The following is a 24,245-nucleotide window of genomic DNA, read 5'->3' on the forward strand; positions in this document are numbered from 1 at the left end:
CCTGTTCGGCCAAGGAAGCGATTCATCGCAGCTTCAAAGTGCCGCTGCAGGGTGCCCGAGGAAGTGTCGGAAGAGCCTGTGGCCGTCTGGTCCACTGGCGCGTTTCTGGATCCGTGAGGCGATTACCTCGAGCCTGATCTGACGATAATCCCACTGGCTTCTTGCCGGATCTGGCTCGATCCTGGCTGGATTGTGTCAGATCACGCGTAGGGCGTACTGGATCCCGAGCTTTCACGTTCACAGGGACTTCCTGTCCTCGGATCCTCGCCCGCGCTTCCAGCATGGATGCCCCGGAGGGTCCTAAAGTCATGCGTCGTGGTTCGGACGACGTGTCTGACTCATCCTCAGCGGCGGATTCGTAGTTTGAGGACGCAGCTTGGCTGATCCTCGGCGACGACACTGGATCCATAGTGCGCGACCTTTCTCCGGTGATGGACTTAACTCTGGCAAAGAGGTCCCGCGTCGCGGATACTATGAGATCCAGGTCTAGCTCGAAGATATCCTCTGCGTCGAACACACCAGCTACGATGCCTGACTCCGTAAGCAAACGTAATAGATCTTTGACTGCCACCAACTTGTTCGCCGCTTTCGTTGGTGCTCTCACCGGTTCCCTTGGATCTTCGATCTGTCGTGGATTCAGGATCTGCATGACAGGATCTTGATGCAGGAAATCGCGTAGAGCTTGGTGGCGATACACAAACTCGAGATCCTTGTCGGACCAGCTTGACCTGGATTCAGCTTGGTCTTCTTCCGACTCTGGAGCTTGCATCTTCTTCCGCGTAGTCTTAATTGTTTTCGTCTTCTTTCTTGTTTCTTCGACTAGCGGGCTTGGGTTTAGGTACGGTGTTGGCTTAACCGGTGAATCTGCAAATGCATACCGTTTCGCCTTCACTTTCCCTTGTTTTGTTAGCGGATCTTGACTTGCGTCAAGATCCGCAGGGGTCCCCGAGGGGACCTGGGGAGGATAGAGAGGTTTCTCTTCTAGATCCGGATCCGGATCCACCTCTCTTCCGTCGACAGAGTTCCTCCCAAAACTCCATCGATCCGCGGATCTTGTTTCATTCAGCAGCGTCTTCGTCGATCCGACCTCCGACGACGCCTCTTCCCCTGGCTCAATCTTCACTTGAGCATCTTCTTGGGACTCACGGTGAAATCCCGAGTCACCAAAAGATCCGGGCACGCGCACCATTGTGGTGTAGCGGGATCAGCAAAATCTGCGAGATTGCCAGATCCAACTTACCAACTGCGCCCAGACACCGACTAACGGAGGGGGTCCCCCGATGATCCGTGTTCTGCTGAACTTTCCTCACCTTGTGTACCCGTCGGTAGGGCGGGATCTGCTCTCTCGGTAACTTCCGAAGAGTTCAAGTGGTGAAGCTTGAGTGTCTTGGCGAGACGTGGGGATGGGGTGGAGCAGCAGTGGAAAATCTTCACTCTGCGTCCGTGGATGGTTCCGTATCCTAAGCGAATATTCGAGCTTATGGATCCGGGGCCTAGATCGTGGATCTGGCCGTAGGGTTGCCTTGCGGGTGTGTTCCCTTGCCTTTGTGTTGTCCTTTAAGTCGTACTTGCCGCCTCCTGTGACGGGATCTTGAGAGTTGAGAACCTCTAGGGTGTAACCGACCAAGTAGTAAATTCGGTTAACCTGTCGGATCTGCACGAGTAAAGGAAAAGCTCACTAGGTTGTAGGATCTGGCCAATGTATTATCCAGTTATCACTACCAACACTAGATTCGCAATTCCCAACCTTCTCGGAGCTCGTACGGCCAATATAGTTCCGGTTCTTGAGGGCGGGAAGGCACTTGCGTGATACTGTGCAAATTGAGGACTGTATTGATATTTAAGCCTATACCTGCCTGGATTTCTACCTTCTATGTCTTTCATCTGCTAAATCCCTTACCAGGCTCGGCTGCATGTCCCTTCTTCCCTTGACCCATCACCCCAGCTGTGTTATCTTCAGATCCACCGGATCCATGACGTAATCATCCTGGTCACCCTATTTTGGGTACACTCATCCGGATCCAGGTCGCTTGGATCCACTTCACTGTAAGTGCACACTCGTCGTGGATCTGAGCTCTCCAATCATCCAACATCATCTCGCAACCGTCTGTGATCTCCATTGTCCCACGAAAGTTCGAGATCCACTGCATCCATCATCCCTATACCCTGGATCCAGGTCCCTCCAGGCGGGATCCTCCCTCCTTGGATCCGAACTCGGAAGTATGGGATCCGGGGTACATCGCGGTGGATCTTGACTCCTCATTAGTCGTGGCTACTAGATCCACCTTCAGAGGGCACCTACCACCATTCCTTCATAGGATCCACACTCGATCCACCCGTACATAGCGTATCCCATATCCACCCAAGTGGATCCAGGTAAGGGTGGATCCGAGATAAGTCTTGGTGGATCTTGCCTTCTCGTACATCGCTTATACCAGATCCATCGTCATTTCATACGGGGTGCTGCTCGCCATGGCTAATCCACCACCGGCAACTTGCATCCGTGCCAGCCAACCCAAATCCTCTCTAATCACTTGAAATTGTCATTGATTCGGGATAGTGACCCCGCGTCAGGCCCATTCTCTTATTTCTGAATAAGCACTTTACCACAGATGCTCTCGCCGTTTGCTGTTCTGTATTGGTCGTCACTGTATAGTGCGTCCTTCAGCCGTTCTGTTGCCCTGACCAGATGCACGCTGGATCCGCTATGCAAGATCCACGCGTGTGTGTTGGCGCCCGTGCCCGTCCCGATTGCTAGCGATATCTTTATCTTTTTTACACCGTCCTTCTTCTTTGCTGGACAATTGCTCGATATGTGTCCTATCTCGTCGCAGTTGTAGCACTTGCGGCTGTCAGTATCGTCAATTCGTGAGACGGACTCAAGTCCTTGTTCACCGTGGGTACCTCGGCTCCCACCATGAAACCGACTATGTTTTCTGTTGCCCGACTTCCTTGACCGCGAGATCGTTCGTACTTGGCCATACTTGCCTGGAACTCGACCGCGAAGGTTACCAACTCCGTAGCCTGGTGCAAGTGCTCCATGGGCTGCGAGTTTATGCTTGTGAGCATGGCACTTTTCAAGAAGCCGGGTGCTGACTTGCACAAACACTGTTACACGTGCAGATCCAAACACCTCGAGCGTTCAGCCACATACGTCAAGTACTGAAAGTGCTCCGCCCACGTCCTCTCGCGCAACTTGTCTACCATAATCAACTGCGGTCCCTTGGACGTAGTGATCGTCGTCAAGTACGGTACTACCATCTGGTTCATTAAGTGCCCCAGTGTAAGAGACTCCGTCGTCCAGAGTGGAAGCATTTTGTCGATATACACCAGTGCAGTTCCATCCGACTTACCATTCCAAGCGATGGCTCGGAGCTCCTCCGACCTGTCACCATCGCTCACGTGCTGGGCTGACGTCAGTCGCTACAGGAACCTCGGTCCCCATGTCTTGCAGTCCACATCAAGGCCAGGGTAGACTTCCTTGCTCGTGAGCTTCGCAAAGCCCGGTCAGTTCAGGTCACGTGGCTTCGGCACCTTGAGGTTAAAGCTCAGTGGCGGCACGTACTGCTCCGCCATCGGTGCATCTACCCGCTGCTGCATGTTCGTCGCATCATCTGTCTGCAGTGTCAGTATCTCCGGTGCTAGCGTCGCTTGCGTTGGTGCTCCCATCGACGTTTTGAGAGATCCTACTTTCATCCGTCGAGCACGAGCCTTGATAAAATCTGTAAACGCGGTCAACTCTCCGTACTTGTGCCCGAAGGATGGCGTGTTCGTGGGATGCTTCAGTTGCTTTTGAAGACCCCTAGTCAGCCATGACCTTGGCCTGTTTCTTTATCATATCTTCAATGGGCCCTTCAGTTCTGTCTAATCGCTCAGTGCTTGCGCTGGGGTTTCGGCTCTTCCTTCCGGAGCCGTCGGGCATGCCTGACTGAGAGTGCGTCCCCTCGAAGAGCTCAAGCGGGTCTGCAGCCATGTTCAGCGGTCTCTTGAATATCGCGCGGGTTTGGTCGCTGTGATGTGTCGTCGGACCCGTTGCGCTCATAACCTGTTGGGCGCTTTACTTGTGCTCGACTTGGAAGATTGAAGACAGTTGTAGTGTACAAGTAAGTCTGTTTGGCAATGTCATACGCATTCTCTGCTTTGAGAGCTTTTTTTTAGTGTTCATCTTTCTCACCTTCTCTGCTGATGCTCACCTTCTCAGGTTCGATGAGATCTACACTCTCAACATTGTGTACGACGTCCCAGGATCTCCTGCAAGGTCCGCCCCCCCTCCTCCAAACCTAGACCTACAATCGACCCGTAAATGACCCACAAAAATATTGTTCGAGATGTACTCGACGTAAATCGAACTTCTGCAGCAAAAAAAGCGGTTGTCGCCACCAACAAGTGGGCGTATGCTGTTAAAAAGACAGAACACGGAGAAGAGGTTCAAAAGCTCGTTGAACAAAATGTTACACCAAGAGGAGGTACATGTCACAAAAAACACCACGATGTAAGTGCCCCGAATGTATGAAGGTATTATACTTGGCTACATGTATCACAGAAGCTGGTACTTGTCTGGGATACTTGGCAAGCAGAAAAAATGCATGGAGATTGTGTTTCGAAAACTGATCTGACGGGTCCTCATTATCGGGCAAGGGGGTATCTCTCTCTGGTCCACTTAAGAATCGACAGTTTAATTTAACCTCATTTTAACGTGGTCCACATTTGGCTTTTTAATTGGACAGAATATTAGTTTATATCATACGATTGGCCAAACGTTTTGGGTTTTCGATGTGCCATCGAAATTAGTCCGAAAAACCTCTGTACGTGGATAATGAAGCCCCAAAGTACGCTAGACATTTATCACATACATGAGAATGTAGGAAAATGTCTCAGGATTTAAAGGCTACCTTTTTCAATGAATATCGTTAAAAATTGATAGTGCTGCGATAAAAACCTAAGTCGACTCAAAACCGTCGACTCAAATTGAACCTTTGCATTCACAATTTCTGCTGATTTTAACAGCCAATCATATCACGCGAAACAGGATAATCTCAGGATTTTTTTTAGGTATGGCAGACGGGGTACCAATTTTCCGTCCTCATCGACGAACCAAGCGCTTGTAGACTACTTCTTCACGTTGTATGCCCTGGGTCGAGAGTTGCCTAGATGCCAGGAAGCAGCCGATACAGAAAACGTAAGCGTGGGCTGTCATCCCCGGTTTGGTGTGGCTTAATCGCATCACAAGCTTCTTGCTGACACTGCAGGCCTGCACACGTGCTATAATACAAAGGTCAGTACTTGTATCATCAGACTAAACAACAAGCAATATTAGATGTACCTGGTGGCGACTTATACACGGCTTACTTGGGTTGAGAAGAGTTTCCCGATCGCCTTCTGGCAATACGAACACACAGTCGGATCTTCATTCTCTGCCACCCGAGTTGTAGCCGTCGAAAGTGAGTACGACGATTTGGATGTCGTGAGAATGTCCACAGCTCGTTTCTCGGCCGCCGACTTGTGCAAATGCCATCGCAGTTTCTGCCTTGAGCGCATTCCATCGGAGCGCCCATACGTAAGATGCTGTGGGCGACTTCTTGCAGTACGAAAAATGAAAACACGGTGCCGCCCGGGTCGATTACTGTGTGTGCAAAAGACTCGACGATCTGGTCGCTTTGCTGCCAGAAGATGACGCAGAAGGACATGCTAGCACGGACAATATCGAGGTTTTTCAGCTCCGGCAGGTCCGGGTGCGATACGGACTGGGCGATGCTGTACCCGATCCGTTCACCACGCGACGTAATAGCGAAGCCAGTTCTCATGAGGACGACGTAGTCTCGTTGCTTGACAATCGCTCCTAGACCGGAAGTTGAAAAGAGGATCCAAGCGACACTTAGAAAGTCGAACGAATTGTGTTCGGTAGTACTCTCGAGTACCCAATATGACCAGGTCGTACATGCCGTTTTTTGCCGTAGATATACTACGTCTCCTTAGTGATGTTGTGTCATGAACGAAGATGCCGTCCATGACGTCGTCCAGAGTGCCTTGAACTGTGCCCGTACACACCACGACGAGGGTTTTAGTGGCCACCGAGAATGACGATGCAGGCGATCAACAGTGCGTCGACCATCTCGACATGATCCCGTGACGATACAGAAGACACGGCTGTCACTGAAGTCGAAAATGTCGATATGCTCGAGTTGAAGTTCGTGTCGCCTCTACCTGATCGCTGGTGATAGACTCTCATGGCTCCTCTGTAGTCCAAACATGCTTCCACCGCCGCATGTCGAGTGTCTGCATCCTCTCGTTCAGGAATTCTTCAAACAGGTCTCACGAAACTTTCGTCGGCGATGCTGCGGTACTCACTCGCGTCATCAGCGGTGAACGCCACCGCCGGCAGCTTCGTACGCGTTGGTGCATCGGGCATTGCTTGGTGATTGTCGAGTACGCTACTGGAGATTCTTTTTAGTTCGACTGGCCGGCTTTGGCACCCTCTTCACGACATATAAGGCATGATGTTCCCCCGTTGACACGAGGTCCTACACTCGCAGGAGCCGGACCACACTGCAACTTCGTCCTGTTGTAGCCTCTACATGTACGTACATGTACTTCGAGGCCTGAAAGTTGCTCCGAGAGCTACATGTATTAAACATGTGCATCTACTGTAGACATGTTTGGGACGCATAAGAGACTTGGGGCGTGGCCATTTCGAGTTGACCGCCCTCTCCCGTGTTTAATGCTGCAAGCCTTGCAGAGCAAGTTTTTCAAGCGTTAAACAACTGCATCTCCTAAAGACTGAGTAAGACCTCAATATTGCTCACGGGAACAGATATGTGGCCACGCCGCCGCTGATCGCTGTCGTCGCTAGCACGGACACCACATTCACCTGCTCGTTGCTCAGTAGATCGATACCACACACGTGCTCGACGTCAACTTGCGACGCAAATTCATCGCAGATTTTACGCGACGAGCGGTCGAAGTACGTGGCCTGCACTGTTGCGCCGAGCACCGAGTCGAGTATGGAGCTGAAGAGCCCCGTTACGGCACCCAGCGTGATGACCTGGAGCTGCGCCGTCTCAGACAGCAGACTACCGGCGTAGTACAGTGCGCCGATGAAGGCCCCACCCAAGGCCGACATTGTCAGACCCAGCATGGACACGCCGCCGTTGGTACCGGGCGGTACCCGTCGCATCGTAGTGATAAGCCTCGGTTCACTTTTGCTGAGAACGCCAAGCTCGGACGCCCACGTATCGGCCGCGCAACATGCGTAGTGTCCGATGAAGCTGGCCAGTAGGTAGCTGCGCTCCGGGGAGCTATTAAAATCGAGGGCCACCTCGTCATCCCCGAACCGGACGACGGCGTAGACGGCGATGAAAGTGGCGAGTAGGCTGCAGGCCAGTACTTGACGTGCTGACCGCTGGCCGCCGGACTTGTAGTTGGCGTCGAGCTGCTGCTTGACGCTGGCTCGCACTTTGGTGAGCTTGCTGCCGGAGAAGTAGAAACCGAGCAACAACAGACCTGGAGAAAGTGGTTTAGATGGATAGCGTGAAGATACGGGACACGACGAACGTACCGAAGCGGTAGCCCGACGCGAGTGTGAAGAAGCCCACAAAGCAGGCAGCGGCCGCGCCTGACACATCCAGCGACTGCTTCTTGAGGCCACGGCGGCCCAGACTACCGGCAAGCAGCGCCGCCACTAGGACACGAGACAGCGGGACCGCCATGTTTAGCTACGATTTGCTACAGCGCTAAAATGGATACAAATTTTAAGTTAGTTTGGTGCCAAGTATTAGAAGACCTTGACACTGGCGGTAGAAAGAAAGCACGAAAGCATTGCGGCAAGCTACACTGGCTCAGCATACATTGTTTGTACGAACGCTTCTGCTCCGAAGCGCGCACGACTAATAAACTACAATTATCTCACCGTTCGGTGGCATCGACTACCGCGGTTTTAGGCAGCACTGTACCCGGACGATACTGTCGCTGGGTCTTCAACGTACAACATGACACGAGGAGTAGCAGAGGACGATCGATGCAGAGCAGGTTGAACGTACGCAGCAGTGCTGTAGGCCTTCTGACGCGGCTGATAATAAGGAGATGCCGCGTAATGCGAGAAATGCTGCGAGCCGTTAGAGGCCTGCGACGAGCGGGAATTGTACGGACGTCCAGTCTGAGTCAACCGCCGACGTATGGACGACGGACGAGATCGGCTGCTTGGGCGGTTCATTGTGCTTTGAGGAGTGACGAGGCCAAAGCTTGTCTGCCCTAGAATCTCCTCCACCACGATCTGCGAGGCATTGCGCTGGTTGGCACGCAAAACACACGGCAAACAGAACTTGACTGGCTTCTGGCAAATGGCGTTCATGTTGCTGGCGCCACTGCTACTGCTGCTACGACTCCGACTTCGCTCCGTGGACGCTCGGGACGCCTCGGGTCGGTCAAAGTCGCGTACGCCCATACTTCCGCCCAGGTCCACGCCACTGTTCAAAGGTAAATTGTTGTATTCACTTCGTAAAAAGCGCAACTTCTTGACGACACTGCAGCGTGAACACACCATCTTGGCGCAAATAGCGCAGGGTGTTCCGCTTCGGTTGAGTAGATGGCCAACTCGACGATCACACAGTGAGCAGTTAGTTGACCAGGCTCCATCGCCCAAAATGGTATCAGTGTCTTCATCGCATAGTTCTTCGATGCCAATCATGCCTCCATCACCATAGGCGGTTTTGTTCAGCTGGCTTGCTCTGCGCCGGCAGCCGGCTTGGTGCGCCGCGAAGGCGATCTTCTTAAGGTGCGCACAGTCGACTACGGAGAAGGTCATGTGCAGCAAAAGTTCTGCTCCAGTGTTGACAGCCACGAACTGCATCATGCCGCCTTGAGGGTCGTAGTATCCTCTAGCGAACACGTTCAGCGTGCCAGTAAGGCCAGCAGAGACCTCGGACGAAGGCTGCTGGTGGAATAATTGCACAAACGAAGTACGAGCACGAATGACCGAGGACGAAATGCTCGTAGTGGCTAGCAGGGTCAGCGCCTTGATGCTCACTGAGTGCATGACACGGTAGCCCACTCGGTCTCCGTTCGCCATCTTGGTAACCCCCGTGGCCTCCAGATAAAGCAGGTCTCGTCGCTTGGCCATGGCGTCGCGGCGAACGGCCCATTTGAGGCCAAGGAACCGAAAAGGTTCCTCTATACTCGGGCTCTCAATCGTGGCCAACACTTCTGCGTCATCGAGGGCGTCGTCAGCATACGCACTATTAATCTTCATGGAGCGCGTGTTGGAGCTAACCAGACCGTACATGGCGTCATTGACACGGCCAGCCACGTAACCGGTGACCATGAGAAGCGGTAGGTCTGTCTCGTTGGCCGTACACTGATCGAGTTGCTGCTGGCTCGTGGTCACGGCCTTGACTGTCTCCTTCTTTTGTTTGAAGACGCAGAGTTGGTCTTTCTTCTTAATGAGCTTCCACTGCTGGAGATCCACCTGTGGCTGACGATGACCAATGACCGAGTGGCCTTCATACGCCTTGAGTGTGTCGGCCAGCAGAAGCTCGGCGAGTCGCACGCAAACCTGGACCTCGTCCTGTGAAAGACTCACGGCACGCCGCTCCAAGGCCGAGAACGCGGAAAGTGTCTCCAACTCCACCATGTTGCTGGTCGTGTGTGCACGCCCTCGTGATCCTAGACGCGGCCGAGGGAAGCGGCGTTGGCGCTGGTGATTGCTGCCGTCCATTGCGAGCGTCGGCTGGGGGCTATCGCTCGAACTGACCCGCAACTGAACGAGCAAAAGGGCGAATGAAAGTTGCACGTAATGCAATCTCGCACGAACTTTTTAAAGTGGTCTGTAAACTATCCAAAAGTGTGAAAAGAGATAGAAATCACAAAGTGTTTTAGCGATAGATTGGATAATAAAGGTAATTTCAGAAGAAACGTGTACCGATAATTCACAGTTACTGGATATAAAATGCTACAGCCGCCCGAAATGGATAATCGAGACCTTTATGTGCACGGGCGATTGGGAGCATAGTGGGGTCAAGTCGAAGTGCCATAAGGTGAAGCACGTGTACAAGCGGAATTAGGCGCGCTTCATGATGGCCCCAACATGCTCTTCACAGCCCTACTTTTATACTACGTATACTTAAATTACCAGGCATAGTACCATATAGCCATATTAATAGTTATACATGCATGGCAAGATATTAATACATGTAGTACGAGCCGTTCTCTTGCTTAACACCCTGTCAGTGGATCTCGTTGTCACAATGGTTGTACACTGTAACTTTCAGTATTGACCTTTTCTTCACGAAAAACAGCAGGGTCATCCCAACGCTGTGCGCTCCCTACACTTGTTATAACGTCCTGGCTCCACGCAAGCCTTCCCCGTGGATTCCAGTTGGCTCCATCATTGTCTTGGTCCGGACGCTGTGACCCGTGTCTATGAGCCGCAACCTATATCTTGAGGAGCAGGTCAACTTGTCGTTTGACTTTTATTACATGACCCTTGGTTTCCAAGCGTGTTGTGCATGAAATCACACTTTGTGAAGGGTATTGGAGGGTAATGCCTAGTGGTAATTAGTGGTCACCACTGGTAAATTATCCGGCACTTTGTAGCCCCACACGCTTTTCCGGACTTGTTATCTTTCGTGCTAATGGTTGTCGGATATCTACTGACGCCAAATCTGCAGTACAAGTGTAGCTATCGCTCACCAACCAAACTCAAAAACGGTTACACAGATGGACATTCAGTATATGTACCTCGACGTACAATATGCTGCCTCAACGCTGATGCATTCCGATCAAAACGCTGAGTGCTATAATAACTCCCTTCAAACAATGTGCAGTCGTGCTGTCGCTAGGTTGAAAAATGTACTGTAACAGGATACATCTTCACTTATCAATGTAGTAATTTCGCTGTCTCCTCACACCTGCAGGTCAGTACTTGTACGTGTACTTCAAGTACTCGAGAAGCACCTTCGTATCGTGTTCTCGATTTTGTCAATCAAAATATCGACTCCTCAAGCTTCAGAATCAATATAGGAGTTGAAACGTATGGTCGAAAGGACATAGGTAGTCGTTCTTATCAATTGCTGTAAGGCGAAAGAAAAATATTCGAGTTGAAAGGTATTACTGTACATGTGAAACAAATATCGTGAGCTCACCGAAATTAAGATTTTCTTTTGAAGATAGTGTAGCCATCTTTGGATTGGTCAATAAATGCGACACCACAACATTATCATACCAGTAAGCGAGGGGCGGAAAGCGTCTTCTCCGCGGCCGCCTTCTCGACTTCATCCCGGCCGCTCAGACCGGGCCAGACGGCGGGTAACTCGTCATGGCCAAGGCTATTATCTCCTCTGTGCGTACACGCCCTTCCATCTTCCAGTTTTGAGCTACGATCTATATATCCTCACATTCTAATTGCCATGTCATTGTTTCTTGAGAAAGATTCTCGAGGCTCAGCTAGGTAAGTATGTGGACGGGTTACGTAGCGACTCACTGGTTGTGGGTCTATGGAGCGGTGAGCTGGAGTTGCGTGACCTGGTTCTCAAGCCCCACGCACTGGCCGATCTGCAATTGCCCGTGGCCATAACCAGCGGCACCGTAGCCCGCGTATTAGTGCGCGTGCCGTGGAATCAACTGGGCAGCGCCAGCGTAACTATCGCTCTGGAGGGCGTATCGGCTCTTGTGGTGCCTAATACAGCGCGACCAGGCCCGGCTGAGCTGCTGCAGGCCAAGAAGAACCAACTGGAGAGACGAGAGCTACTGCGTCAACACCGCCGCTTTGCTGCACGCGTGGCTCCAGGCCATGCTCAGGAAAAACAACAGGAGAAAAAAAATGTGGAAGACGACGGTACATTCGTGTCTAGACTCACGGCCCGCATCGTGGCCAACCTGCAGGTGACTCTACACGATGTGCACTTGAGGTACGAGGACGCAGTGGCCAATCCAGACGCTCCTTTTGCATGCGGCCTGATGCTCGAGCGATTTCGGTTTTTTACGACCGATGAAAAAGGTAAAGAGGCATTTGTGGACCAGGCCACGGTGCATCAAGCGTTCACGTACAAGAAGGCCGAGGCAACGCGGTTCGGAATGTACTGGGATCGCCTGGATGTGAGCGATAAAGACGCGAGATTAGAAATTAGAGACAATATCCCAAAGGCCCTGAGGGAAATGGTGCAGGCCCTGAGTGACCAACAAGCTGGCCACAGGAAGAGAAGGTGGATACTACGGCCATGTTCGTTGGCCGTGCAGCTCACGAAGAACGAGAGCGCCGACTACACGGCCGTGGCCAAGTACACAGTCGAAGCAGAAGTAGGCGCGCTACAAGGGAGCTTGACGCGCGAACAGTACGAAGATGTGTTGTTTCTACAGCGTGCATTCTTGGGCCGACGGGCAGTTGAGGCTCATTTTACTTTGGCCAGAGGCCGGCCACTACACTCACCAGCAGCGCGTCCTCGTGAGTGGTGGGACTATGCCACTCGTCTTGTTCTTGAGCAACGAAGAGCGAAACTTCGACGCGAAGCAGCCCACGACAAGAGTGATAACGGTGGCCAGACTCCTCGACGTCTTCATCAGCGTAAAATGCGCTGGTCTTCCGTCCACAAGGCCTTGCTAGAGCAGCAGCTATACATTGAAACGTACCGCACGGAGCTACGCAATGGAATGCCGTTGGATGTCTCGACCCGAGAGGGCAAATTGAAGCAGAAGTACGAAGAAATCTACCCGATAGACGTCATTCTACTGCTTCGTGACGTTGCAGAAGACGCAGAGGAACGCGCACAGATAGAGGCGAAGGCTACAGCAAAAGCACAAGCCAAGGCCCAGAGTGGAGGAGGCTCCTGGTACTCGTATTTCTTTGGCGGAGAAATTGATGCTGATGTTGAGTCAAGTGAAGCACAAGAGCACGTTCTGTCTGCTGAGGGTCGAGAGAATCTGCGTGAAGCGTACGATGATGCTGTGCAGAGGGCCAGCGCTGAAGTTCCAATGGGCTGTAACCTCATGTCGATCCAGATCCAGTTGACCGACGGGTCGATGGCTCTCTACCAGTCCAACTTACACGAAAGCCCGTTTGTCACTGGAATGCTCCACGGCTCGTTATCTGTGAACGTTCAGCCGCAAAACGAGTGGGACGCGAGCTTCTGTGTGCAGCATTTCGACATCTTGAATGGCCTGGCGCAGGACTCTCGGTTCCACTCGTTCTGCAGTCCGTCGGTCTCTATGAAGGACAATCCGAGTGCGTCTTGTGTCAGTATCGACGTTAGTCGACGAGCTGTGGTGCAGACCCAAGCTCAGAGCGATGACGTGGACGTGGACGCGACGCTGAGAGTTCGTACGCGCTCGCAGCCTATTCGCGTGTTGGTGGATCCGTCCTTTGTCATGTTCTTGCACACTTTCTTCGTCAGTCTCTTACCAGAGAAACAACTGGAGAAGGTCTGGGAGTTTGCCACGTCTTCTGTGGCCGATTGGATGTTTGCGGACGACTCTGCAGAGGATTCAAAGCTGGCAAAGTCCTCGAAAAAAAAGACCGAAGAAGCGGAACTAATCCGTTCACTAGAGAGAGCACAAGGCCGTGTAGCGTACGATGTGCTGGTGGATATGGACGCCCCTGTGTTGATTCTGCCGGAGAGCGTGGCTGATTCCGCTGGTGCTGTCGTGGTTGTGGATCTTGGCAAGTTACGTCTTCGCAATGACGAGAAGGTGACGGCTATCGATACGCCGTTAGACACGCCACTGGAGGCAACAGGAGACGATCCGCGTCGCTTACATTGGAGACTAGAGGTGACCCAGATTCACGTCTCTCTTGGGCGTCAGGAACAGTTAATACACTGGACGGACGAGGAACTTCGTGGCTTTAAGAAGATTGTGAAGGAATTATCGATGGACTTTTCGCTGCATACACAAGCTTCGTCCTCCCGTCTCAGACTCCCGTCGCGTACAAAGACTGCAGCCAAGCCTCTGCCTCAAGTGGGTATCTACGCTGACATCCCAACGATTGTGGTGTCATTGGCTGAAGAGCAACTTGTAGCTCTGGGTCATATTCACTCGTCGATACTCGACCAAGCTGCTGCTATTGCTAGAGGTAAGGAGGAGCGTTTATCTTATTTTGAAGACCAAGAGCAGGACAGTGGGGTGGAGAGTGCGACTGATTCTGGAAGCTCAGGTGGTAAGAGTACCGGTAGCGAGACTGCAGGGACGGAGAAGTTCCTGCTAGAGATGCAACTGTCGCTCGGGAGTGTGGAGTTGAATCTACGAGAGTCTGCAGTTAAGGACGCCTTTATCCTGCGCGCCTCTCACACTTCGTTCGCAGTGGAGGCGTTCTCGACTCATCAAGCGTTCCATGCTCGCTTGGGGGCTCTTGTGATGGAAGACAAGCTCTATTCTTCGGAGTCTCGCTTCTTTAAGCTTATTTCCACGGGCGAAGGTGAAGAGGAGGCTCCTCACTTGATCGCCATTGACGTTGTTAGTTTTTCTCGGAAATCTACAAGGAATGGACGTGATAGAACAGCGTCGCAACTGGAAGCGGACGTGCAATTTAATGTGCTGCATTTGCAGTGGAATCCGTCGTCCGTGGCGCTCTTCTATCGCATCATTTCAGCCTACGCGTCGGCCATTCAGTCTCGAGGCGACTTCCCGTCTGTAGACCCCACGTCAACTCCAACTCCAAAGCAATTATCGCCCGAGAATGAAGGTCAAGCATCAAAAAAGAAGGAACGAGTCGCTGACTTGTCCACCTTGCGGGCACAGGGCCAACCTGCTGTTGTGGTACGAGCGTCTTTGGTTCAGTTCAGTCTGACGTTCAACAAGGACCAACTGGATCGACAACTGGCGCGGTTAGAGATGACAAACTCTGCCATCAACTACACAAGCTACGACGTGGATAATGAACAGGACGCGTTTGAAGTTACTGGTCATGTGGGGAACTTTGTGGGTACGGACTTGAGTACATCCAAGCATCCACTGTACTTGACGCTGCTGGGCTTGGACGAGGATGCAGCGCGGCGCCGTAGCATCTCCGGACAAGCCGTAGAGGTGCTGCTGAGCTTCGAGTTTGCCAGTGACCCCATGACGAGTGACAAGAGCTCTCTACGACTGGCGTTCCAACCGATTCGAGGCGTTTACTACCATCAACAGATCTTGGAGCTTGTGGACTTTGTGCTGGAAGGAGTCCTGGGGGCGCTGGTGAGCCAGACGCTGATGAATGCTACGCAGATGTTACTAAGAGAAGACGAGGCCAGTGTGGTGTTGGACCTGAGTGTCGAGAAGCCTACGTTGATTCTCCCGTTACGTTTGGAAGATTCCCCTCATGCCAAGGTCACTGCAGACGTTCTACGACTTGAGCACTTTCCATCCAGTGCAGTACACTACGAAGGGCCGACAGGAGCAAGAACCAAGCGAGTTGCACATGACGAGGTGCTGCCTCGTGCTGTGGTCAGGTCTGACGCTGGTATTTCGTTGCGAGTGGACTGTAAGGACCTCTTTCTTGAACGAGTCCGTATTTACTGCACTACTACGAATCCTAAGAGAGCAAAGAGTGACGAAGGACCGGCGTATGAAGAGCTACTGCCCCAGTCTGCCGACCTAAAGATTAGTATCGAGGATCTCGTGTCGTCTACGGTCTCTATAGACGAAGACGTGGACGGCAGAACGAAGTTTCTTCCCAGAATTACAGTCAACTCGGTGCTACCCCCGCTAGAGGCCCACATATCCCGCACCAGTTATCTCGGTATTGTCGCGCTTATTCTGGAGAATTTTGGCGCTGAAGAACTGCAGAACACACCGACTACGAGCGGCGATGTGGACAGGAAGAGCAGCGGTTCGAGACTGCTAAACAGGAGACGAAGTAGTGCTGGCTTCGGAGAGCTGCCGTCGCTACGCCCCACTGTGACGTACACGTATCTCCAGCCTGACGCAGAGGAGGCAACGCTTCAAGTGCGATTCGTGATGGAGAAAGTCCGGATTCTGCTCTTCCAAGACGGACACGTCGATGCCTTGGCCAGCACAGACTTGTCAGCTGATGCGATTGCGCAGCGTACTTTGGTTGAGAGCGGCCAGGCTCCACGCACTGACGCGTTCGCTGAGGTTGTCGCTAGAGGGTTTTCTCTGGTGTTCGACGACGAGTATGAGAAGAATCCACGCTTGGCAGTCCCATCTTGGAGCGTTCAGTGCTCGGGATCTTGTGGGGAGATACAAACCTTCAGCCAGCGGTGATAGCGGCAAGCTACTGAAGTCTCCAGAGCCACTCGAGATACTCTACACGTGGGATGACAGCGCTCTAACGGGTGATCTGGACTTGTTCTTCTCTGAGGTCTCTGGTACAGTCATTCCGGAACCTCTGCTGACTCTCGTCGGCTTCTTTTCGCTGCCGTCGAGTTCGGGAACGAAAGACAAGAGCTCCACTGGATCAAAGAATGACGCTCTGCCGTCTCCTGCTCGAGTTCCGCCGTCTCCGTCTTTGTTGACGAGACGCGAGAGTATTTCGGATATCTTACGGGACGGCAAGGAGCCAGATCTGACCCTTACAGTCCGAGCCACGGCTACACAAGTGGGCGTTGCGCTTCCACGAGATGCGTATGACCCAGAGAGCCCACGAGTGGCGTTTGCTGGTGATTTCACACTCGAGTTTAAGTGGAAGCCGCATCCTGATCCGAAGAAGAAGCAGACAGACGAGGATCTGGATATCCAGAGCAGTATCATTGCAGACGCGAGGAACATGGAGATCGTGCTGCAGAATGCGAGACGTCCTGGCTGTTGTGTGGCGTCTCCATCTTCAAGCTCGCGATGGGATGCCATCGACGTGGCCCCGTTGATCCAGTTACTGGAGCCATGTTCTTTACACGTAGAAGTGAGTGACCTGTTCCCCCATGCTGGTCAACGGCAGCAGATTGTGGCGCTGAGTTTCACTGCGATCGAAGTGTTTGTGTCCTATGACGACGCGTGTATGGCGATGGAGACGATGGAGGCTCTTGATCAAGCAGTTGAGCAGCATGAAGGGCATCGAGCAGAGTCTCGACGTGAAAATTTAGCTTTCCAGTCTCTAGCGAGATCACGCACGTCATCCAAGAACATTGTGGAGGATACCGAAGTGGAGACTCATCGGTACCTTACCTGCGAACTACCGTCTGTGAGTCTGACGCTGATAAACGACTGCGATGGCTGTGATATGGGCCTAGCTCAGCTCCAGATTGAGCGCTGCCACTTGTTCTTGAACGTCACGTACACAGCGCAACTGGAAGAGCTGGAAGACGGAGTGTTCTTCGCTGACTCGGATGCTTGTTCGTCGACGATCTCTGGTGGAGGGAACCTGGTGGTGCTCATGGCGTATTATAACCCAGACACACGAGACTGGCATCCCATGTGTACGGAGTGGGGCCTGGATGCGTCGGTGCAAGGCTCGATCTCAAATGACAGTGAACTGCACGTCATTCTCACAGCGTCACAAGCGCTAGACCTCACTGTAACCCATGGGCTACTTGAGGTTGTGGCCTCTGTGGGAGGAGCCTGGAAGCGTCGTGCTGCTGCTGCAACACACGTAGAAGACAGAGAAGACGATGAGACCGAGCGCAGTAAGATGGCGCCGTGTGTGATACGCAATGAGACTGGGCTTCCACTGAGTTTCTGGCTCACAAATGGGTCGTTCACGACTGAACCTCAAGCCGTAGCCACAGGAAACCTCGCAGACGTCCGCTATCTCCACGCTCCAGGACGAGGACGCGGCGTGGCGCGACGCTACGCCTCAGGAGATCGAGAAGCGGCCGATCTGCGCCTCTGTCTGCAGCTGAAGAACGAGAGCGACAGCGCTCGATTCCAGGCTATTGAAGGCCTCATCTTCGAGCAATTAGGAGCTCGAGCCTTCCCTTTGGTCGACACACATGGAGAGCGGACCAGCTTCACACTAAGCTTATCGGCTCAACTGGTAGAAGGACGGATACTGCTGGTCGTGTCGTCGCCTATTAAGCTGGTCAACAGGTCGGCGTCTGGGCGCCCTGTGGCGCTTCTCGTCAACGACCCGACATGGCAGACACCAGTGGAGATTGGAGTCTTGCGGTCTAGCCAGGAATCGGCTGTACCCGTGCTGCTCTCTCTAGCGTCAGAGCTGCGTGTTCGACCTGTGGAGAATGGAGCGACGTATTCGTGGAGTGCTCCTATCCCCATCCAGACGCGATCTACTGTAGAACTGAAGGTAGAAGCCGCGGCGTCGTCCAGTTCAACGTCGCGCGAGAGCTTAGACGACCACGGGGACGGTCGGAATGCCGTGTACTGCGTCTCCATGGCAAGTGACAAGGAGATGCGCGCTGTGTCATTCGCTGAGCCTTTGGTCCTGGTCAACAAACTTCCCGTGCCTTTAACGTATCGTGTGCGATCCGCCTACAGCTCGTACGGCTCAGGATCGAGCGACAGTCCGTCAAAACCCGAGACGATCGCAGTAGGAGCGAAGACAAGTATCTGGTGGACGGACGTAGCGCAACGCCCTCTGTTCCAGCTGCTTGTAGAGGGCTGTACGTCTGCTTCCAAGTGGCTTGAACTCGCTCCAAGAGGCACCGCAAATGGCGCTGTCTTGTCGGTGCAACTCTCTCGCGTGGATGACGGACGTCACTTTCGACTTCTTCTTCGTGTTATGGGAGGCACAGAGCATACGGCACGCTCTGTACGCGTTGAGGTCTTGGCTGACGTCTGGGTTATCAACCGATCGGGCTTAGAGTTGGTATACGGCACTGCCGCAGACAGCGAAGCCTATATCCCGCCTCGTGCAGCTCGTGCCCAAGTGGGGAATGCACAGATCAGTGCCTACTCGAGAGATAACAGTGGGAAAATCCCCGTGATTCGCATTGGCGTTCGTGGCTGCAATTGGTCGGCGCGCTTTGAAGCAGATCCGCGGAGGCTGAGCTGGCAGGACGAGTGCATCACTCTCCTCTCGGCTGGGAGTAATACTGGCGTGTTGTATGAACTGGGCGTGTCTGCAGACTACGCGACGAGGCATTTCGGCTCAGTTACGACTCTGGTTAGCGTCATTCCTCGTTATCTGGTTCTCAACCGCTCGTCACACACGTTGCTACTGCTTGAAGCCTCGAAAAATCGACCGGATGACTCGAGTAACGCGAATGTGGCGCATCACGTGCTTGGATCAGGAGACATGTATGCGCTTTACTGGGTAGGGGGAGCTAGATCCCCACTGCGAACTTCTGTTCTACCAGAGGACGATGGATCGGAGCTCTGTAAAGACGGCTACGACTGGAGTGCAGCATTTGCGGTAGACCGAGTGGGCACGTCCGACTTGCTAGTACCACCACGATCCAGTGGCCGCGGTGTGCCGTTGGAAGTGGAAGTGAAGCGAGGGAGTCTCTCGCAAGCGACTTTTGTAGTGGTGGTGAGTGACGAAGGCGCTGTATCTCCCACGTCTACGTCGTCCAGACTCTCAACTGCTGGCTCTACTGTCTCAAGGGATACAGCTACATGTGCGACGGACTGGCAGACATTCAGTCTTCACGCTCAAGTGGCTGGAGTGATTCTCACCGTCACAGACAGGAAACAAGGAGGAAACGGAGGCGAGTCGCAGTTGTTTGCTGGATCGGAAGGGGAAAGTGAACCGGTAGCACGGGCGACGTTGACCCGGATCGGGTTGGAGGCGTCTTGGTCGCCGCAAGCTACTGCAGCGAAGGTGAATCTCATGGGTCTTAAGGTGGAAGATCTGCTGCCACAGAGTAAGAACCGTGTCGTGCTGAGACCGATGCTACAGTCTGACGGCGTTGGCTCCAGTACGGACAAATATTTCCTGGAATTGACATATTTGGAGCGACCACACGCCAAGTACACGTGGGTCGAGCGTGTGCATTTGGAGCTACAGAATGCAAAAGTCTCGACGTCTATGAGCTTCGTGGACCGCCTGAATAAACTGCACAAGGAGACGATCGCGCACTTTCAACACAAGTCGCTGGTCTCGGCTTTCCCCAGTGAGGAAGACGTTGAGATGGAGGAAGAAGGAGACTTACTTTCGTATTTTGTGCCTGAGGATGGAGGAGAAGGCACCGACATGGCCTCTATGACGGGGAGGAAGCTCTACATCGCGTCGGGGGAGATCTCTCCTGTCCGTGTCGTTGTGAGCTTCACTCGGGACAAAAGCGACTCAGGTAACGAAGGCTTCTGGCTGTCGAATCTTAAGCTGAAGATCGAGAACGCGTGCGTCACGTTAGAGGGATATCGCCTTTCGCACGCGCTGGCTACGCAGGAGTCTCTGGGTGCTGCGATTGTGAGGTTTTATGAGCAATCTGTCAAGTCTCAGGCGCTTAATCTCATCGATTCCATTGAAGTGACGTCGCTCGTGACGAGTATGGTGACAGGCGGCGTCACGTCGCTAGTCTCGACGCTGAGAGGCAAAGCAGACCCAGCTGCAGCCGCCGGTGCGATGGCTCCTGGTCTGCTGACGTCAAGTGCGGACGGGGACAGTTCATTGGGCAGTCCGTTCCGCTACGAGCACATGTCGAATGGAGAAATCGTTCGGAAGCATTCCAAGGCTTTAGGAGAATGCCACAACAGCGCAGAGTTCTTGAGGCAAGTTCGACATTTGGTGTACGACTGGGACGCCAACCACACGGGGCTGGAAGCGCGTGGCTGTGTCGCACTCGCTCTGATCAACAACTCGCGGCACTCATTAGTGGTGAACACTCAGCTAAATGATGGAGCGTCGCTGAAAGTTCTGCCGCTTGGACGACGCCATTTGGCGAGTGTGCTGGATACTGGAACGGCGTCAAGTGGAGGCACGACGGCGTGGGGACCAGATCGCGCTCTTGTGGTGTTTGCGTATGGCTACACCCCGACGCTACTGACGTCAGGGGATGTGTACTTCACGGTGCAGTCGAATGCCTGCAATGTGTACGCCACCCGGAAGACAGCTCGACTGAAGGCCAACCGAGGATACACAGCTACATTCACCCTGCAAGAAACGCAGAGCTGGTGGTCTGCCAACGTGGTGATCATTGGGGACGACTTGCAAGCGAGTGACAGTTCTGCGTCTGCTTCAGACTCGGATTCGCTCTTTGGAGAGGCACCAAGTGGCCAGGACAGCGAGGAGTACGAGGTCGAGTTCGCAGAAGCATCGCTGGGTCTCGTTGCCAAGCAGAGTGGACGATCTGTGATTGTGCGGGAGTGTGTGCGGTCCAGTGCGGCTGAAGCGTCGGGACGGATCGCTGCGGGCGACTGCATCCTCGCAGTGAACGGGGTGAGTGTAGCGAACACAGCCCAGTTCAAGACCCTGGTGAGCAGAACACCACGACCGATCGTTTTGCGATTTCGAGCCACTGGCCGCAGCTCCAACGCAGCCTACGACCTCTTTGGCGAGCGCTAACGAGAATAATCAAGTGGCCAGTTTAGACCGCACACTTATCATGTCAATTTTATGGAGTTTCATCTAACCGATGCGACTATTTTGTGTGTGTGTGTTTCGAGCAAAGATGTACAGCGTCATCCAGCTACCAGCACGATTCAGGCCAAGAAATGACAAGGAGGAGGTCAAGCATGAGGCGTCACTGCGTGACAAGCTCCAGGCGCTGCGTTCCAAACGGGCAGTGACGTTTCTCCGAGCCAAAGCCACACAGCGCGCCGGCATTCAATCGCTCGCTGCGATCGTCGGTAGCACTAGCAACGCTGTGCTGGTATTTCTACGGTCTCTACGCCATCTCGCACTCGGGTTTTACCGTGGAAAGCTTGAGAAATTGAGAGCGTGGATCGGAGGTCAGAAGTGGGGGAGGAAGCGTTGGGCGCTCATCAGCCACAAGAGCGTCAGGAAAATGATGCAGAGAACTCTTGGGCGCAGTGCAGACAAAGAACGACAGCAACAAGCACGGATCTACCGGCGGATGTGTCGGGCGTTGGCTCGCTTGGGACGATCAGCAATTGCTATTGCTCACAAGCGACGAAGGGCTGAGAGTGCAGCAATTGTAGCCCAAGAAACCGCTGATACAATAATGAAGAAGGCAGCTGGGAAGGTTGCAGTAATGCGAGGACGTGAGCGCTCGAGGAACAGCGCACGAGTGATCCAACGACGGTGGAGACGCGTCAAAAGCAACCAACGAGCGGGCATTGAAGCTAAAGTGCGAGTGTTGCGTTTACTCACAAGCTTACCTTTGCACCTTCGAGAGTACCAAGATACGCAACGACAACAACTGAAAAGTGTACACGAGACTAGTGCAACCACTGTCACTTTCTGTATCCGTCGTGCGGCACAGCGGGTGGCTATGCATCTGATTCAACGAGTGTGGCGAGGGTATTGTGAACGGAAGCGCGTGCGCCGAATTCGAGAGTGGGAACGGAAGAAATTTGTGCGTCAAAGACAACGGGAACGTCTGCGAGAGGCTCGTGGAGCGTTGTTGGAGCCTTCGGAAGTGGAGAAAAGGCGCCGAAAAGTAAAGGAAACACGAATGCTAGCACGTCAAGAGATAGTAAGACCTCCACTGCAATCTCAAGGTCGATACCAACGCAGAAGAGGGGGACGGGTCACGCTATTGGATCCTCTGCCTCTACAGTCAAGACCATCGTTTCATTTCTCTAGTACTGGGACTAAGGTGCAGTGCGTGCCATTCAGTCGCTTCGAGAAGATTATTGCACGAGATGCTCGAGTAAATCTGAATAATGTGTGCGTAGCGATCCCAGTTGGACACCAGGAAGTGCTACGTGATTGGGAGGAGCTAAAACGTGGGGAATTGAATCCATTGTTAGTTGGAAAAGGACGGAGAAGGCAGAAAGGAGCTCTGCATACGACGTACGACTGGATTCCAGCTTATCTACTGCTGAGTACAGAGGAGAGAGAAACACGTCGACAGCGAGTAACAAGTCCATCTGTAGCCAGGGCCATTCTCGAGTATTAACACTAAAGTGAACGACAGTAGAAGGGTTCGACTGGGATCTTGGTAATAATACCGTCTCAGACGCCTAGGCTTTTAAATCGAATAAAAAAGTTAATTATGAGTACAATAGCCGAACCTCGTGTAGTACGCCCAGTCAAATAGAGCGCCTACCCAGCTGGGGTGTAGGGTGCATTGCATACCAGTAGCAGTTTAAATGCTTCATGACCAACCAATTGACTGGAGATTGGAGCTGAAACCGCTCCTGAACAGTCAGTCATTTTTCATTTTCTATCTACCATGACAGCCAAGAAGCGAACCAGCTACAGTCTGCAGTTCAAGCTAAGTGTAAATAGTGAATACAGGGCCGGTGTTGACGGTTCTGGCTTTCACGCGCTTGCTAAGAAGCACAAGGTGACGCCGTCCATGGTCAGAAACTGGAGGGACCGCACGGACTTGCTGGTCAACGCATCGAAGAGCCGCCAACTCGCTACCCGTTCACGACGGAGGATGCCAGGATCAGGCAGAAAACTAGAGCACCACGCACTAGAGCAACAGGTTTACGACTGGGTGGTAACACGAAACCGTTAGGGCGTGTGAAAGACAAGTACATATAACTCCATGCACTCAACATCCATCGTGCCATGATGGCTCGACCCCGGAAGAAGATCGTCGCGAGTTTCAAACGTCCTCGGGCTGGCTGGTCCGATTTAAAGACCGTAACAACCTTGTTTCCAGGAGGCAGACCAGCGCAAGATCTCTTCCAGAGAATGCAAGCTAAGTTTATCTTTGATTTTATCAAAATTGCATAACAACTGATCGATCAACACAATATACAGTCTTGCAACGTCATCAACATTGACCAAGTCCCGAGATATTTCGAGACTGAGCCGAAGTAGACTATTACAACCCGTGGGGTGAGAGAAGTTCTGTAACGGGGTACGTAGCCCTAAGTGTACCCTGGTTACATGAAGTGTGACACCTCACACTTCAGGTGTATGACACGTCATACTCCGGGATATTTGGTACAAGGTACCAAGGTCGTTCAAAGCCAACCATTGGCCAAACGACATTGCATTTCTATAGGTGACTTATAGTTTGTATTAAACCCAAACTTAACCTACCTATACATATACTCAGTTTACATCTACCTTATTTAGGTCACTTCGCTCTCTTTAGAATAAAGAGGGGACCTGTGAACTGCGCTCACTGAGAGTTTGTATACTCTCGGAAGATAACTTCCTCTAGCGCAAGGTGCTGTGTGACCCCGTCACACTTGGTAGCACTAGTAGTCAATCCACGCCACCGTGGGTAGACTACCTGAACCTCTCCGAAGTTCGTTGCCATGGATAGGAACGACTTCTCCCATATGAACGACTCTCAGTTCGAGTCGGTTCGGAAGATGGCAGGCATCTTCGGGATGGAGGCCCTGCA

At 52.8% G+C, this 24,245-nt stretch overlaps 3 protein-coding genes across 3 annotated transcripts; 1 reads left to right on the forward strand and 2 right to left on the reverse strand.

Moving 5' to 3' along the window:
- Window positions 1-5,083: 5,083 nt before the first annotated feature.
- PITG_08228 (uncharacterized protein) lies at window positions 5,084-6,009 on the reverse strand (the record flags this gene model as incomplete). Its single annotated transcript, XM_002904338.1, has 4 exons — window positions 5,084-5,251; window positions 5,341-5,414; window positions 5,501-5,825; window positions 5,929-6,009. 4 exons carry the CDS (start codon window positions 6,007-6,009, stop codon window positions 5,084-5,086), a joined length of 648 nt encoding a protein of 215 aa, XP_002904384.1.
- Window positions 6,010-6,672: 663 nt separating this feature from the next.
- On the reverse strand, window positions 6,673-9,709 carry PITG_08229 (uncharacterized protein; the record flags this gene model as incomplete). The annotated part of the gene is made up of 4 exons (XM_002904339.1): window positions 6,673-7,500; window positions 7,556-7,712; window positions 7,856-7,883; window positions 8,037-9,709. 4 exons carry the CDS (start codon window positions 9,707-9,709, stop codon window positions 6,800-6,802), a joined length of 2,559 nt encoding a protein of 852 aa, XP_002904385.1.
- Window positions 9,710-11,308: 1,599 nt separating this feature from the next.
- PITG_08230 (vacuolar protein sorting-associated protein, putative) lies at window positions 11,309-23,710 on the forward strand (the record flags this gene model as incomplete). The annotated part of the gene is made up of 11 exons (XM_002904340.1): window positions 11,309-11,332; window positions 11,422-14,056; window positions 14,087-15,156; window positions 15,187-15,906; window positions 16,121-21,190; window positions 21,423-21,702; window positions 21,913-22,409; window positions 22,687-22,729; window positions 22,854-22,877; window positions 23,119-23,384; window positions 23,651-23,710. The coding sequence occupies 11 exons, from the start codon at window positions 11,309-11,311 to the stop codon at window positions 23,708-23,710; spliced, it is 10,689 nt and encodes a 3,562-aa protein (XP_002904386.1).
- Between the last annotated feature and the right edge of the window lie 535 nt (window positions 23,711-24,245).

The sequence above is a fragment of the Phytophthora infestans genome, genomic scaffold, assembly GCF_000142945.1.
Source record: "Phytophthora infestans T30-4 supercont1.12 genomic scaffold, whole genome shotgun sequence".
Lineage (NCBI taxonomy): Eukaryota > Oomycota > Peronosporomycetes > Peronosporales > Peronosporaceae > Phytophthora > Phytophthora infestans.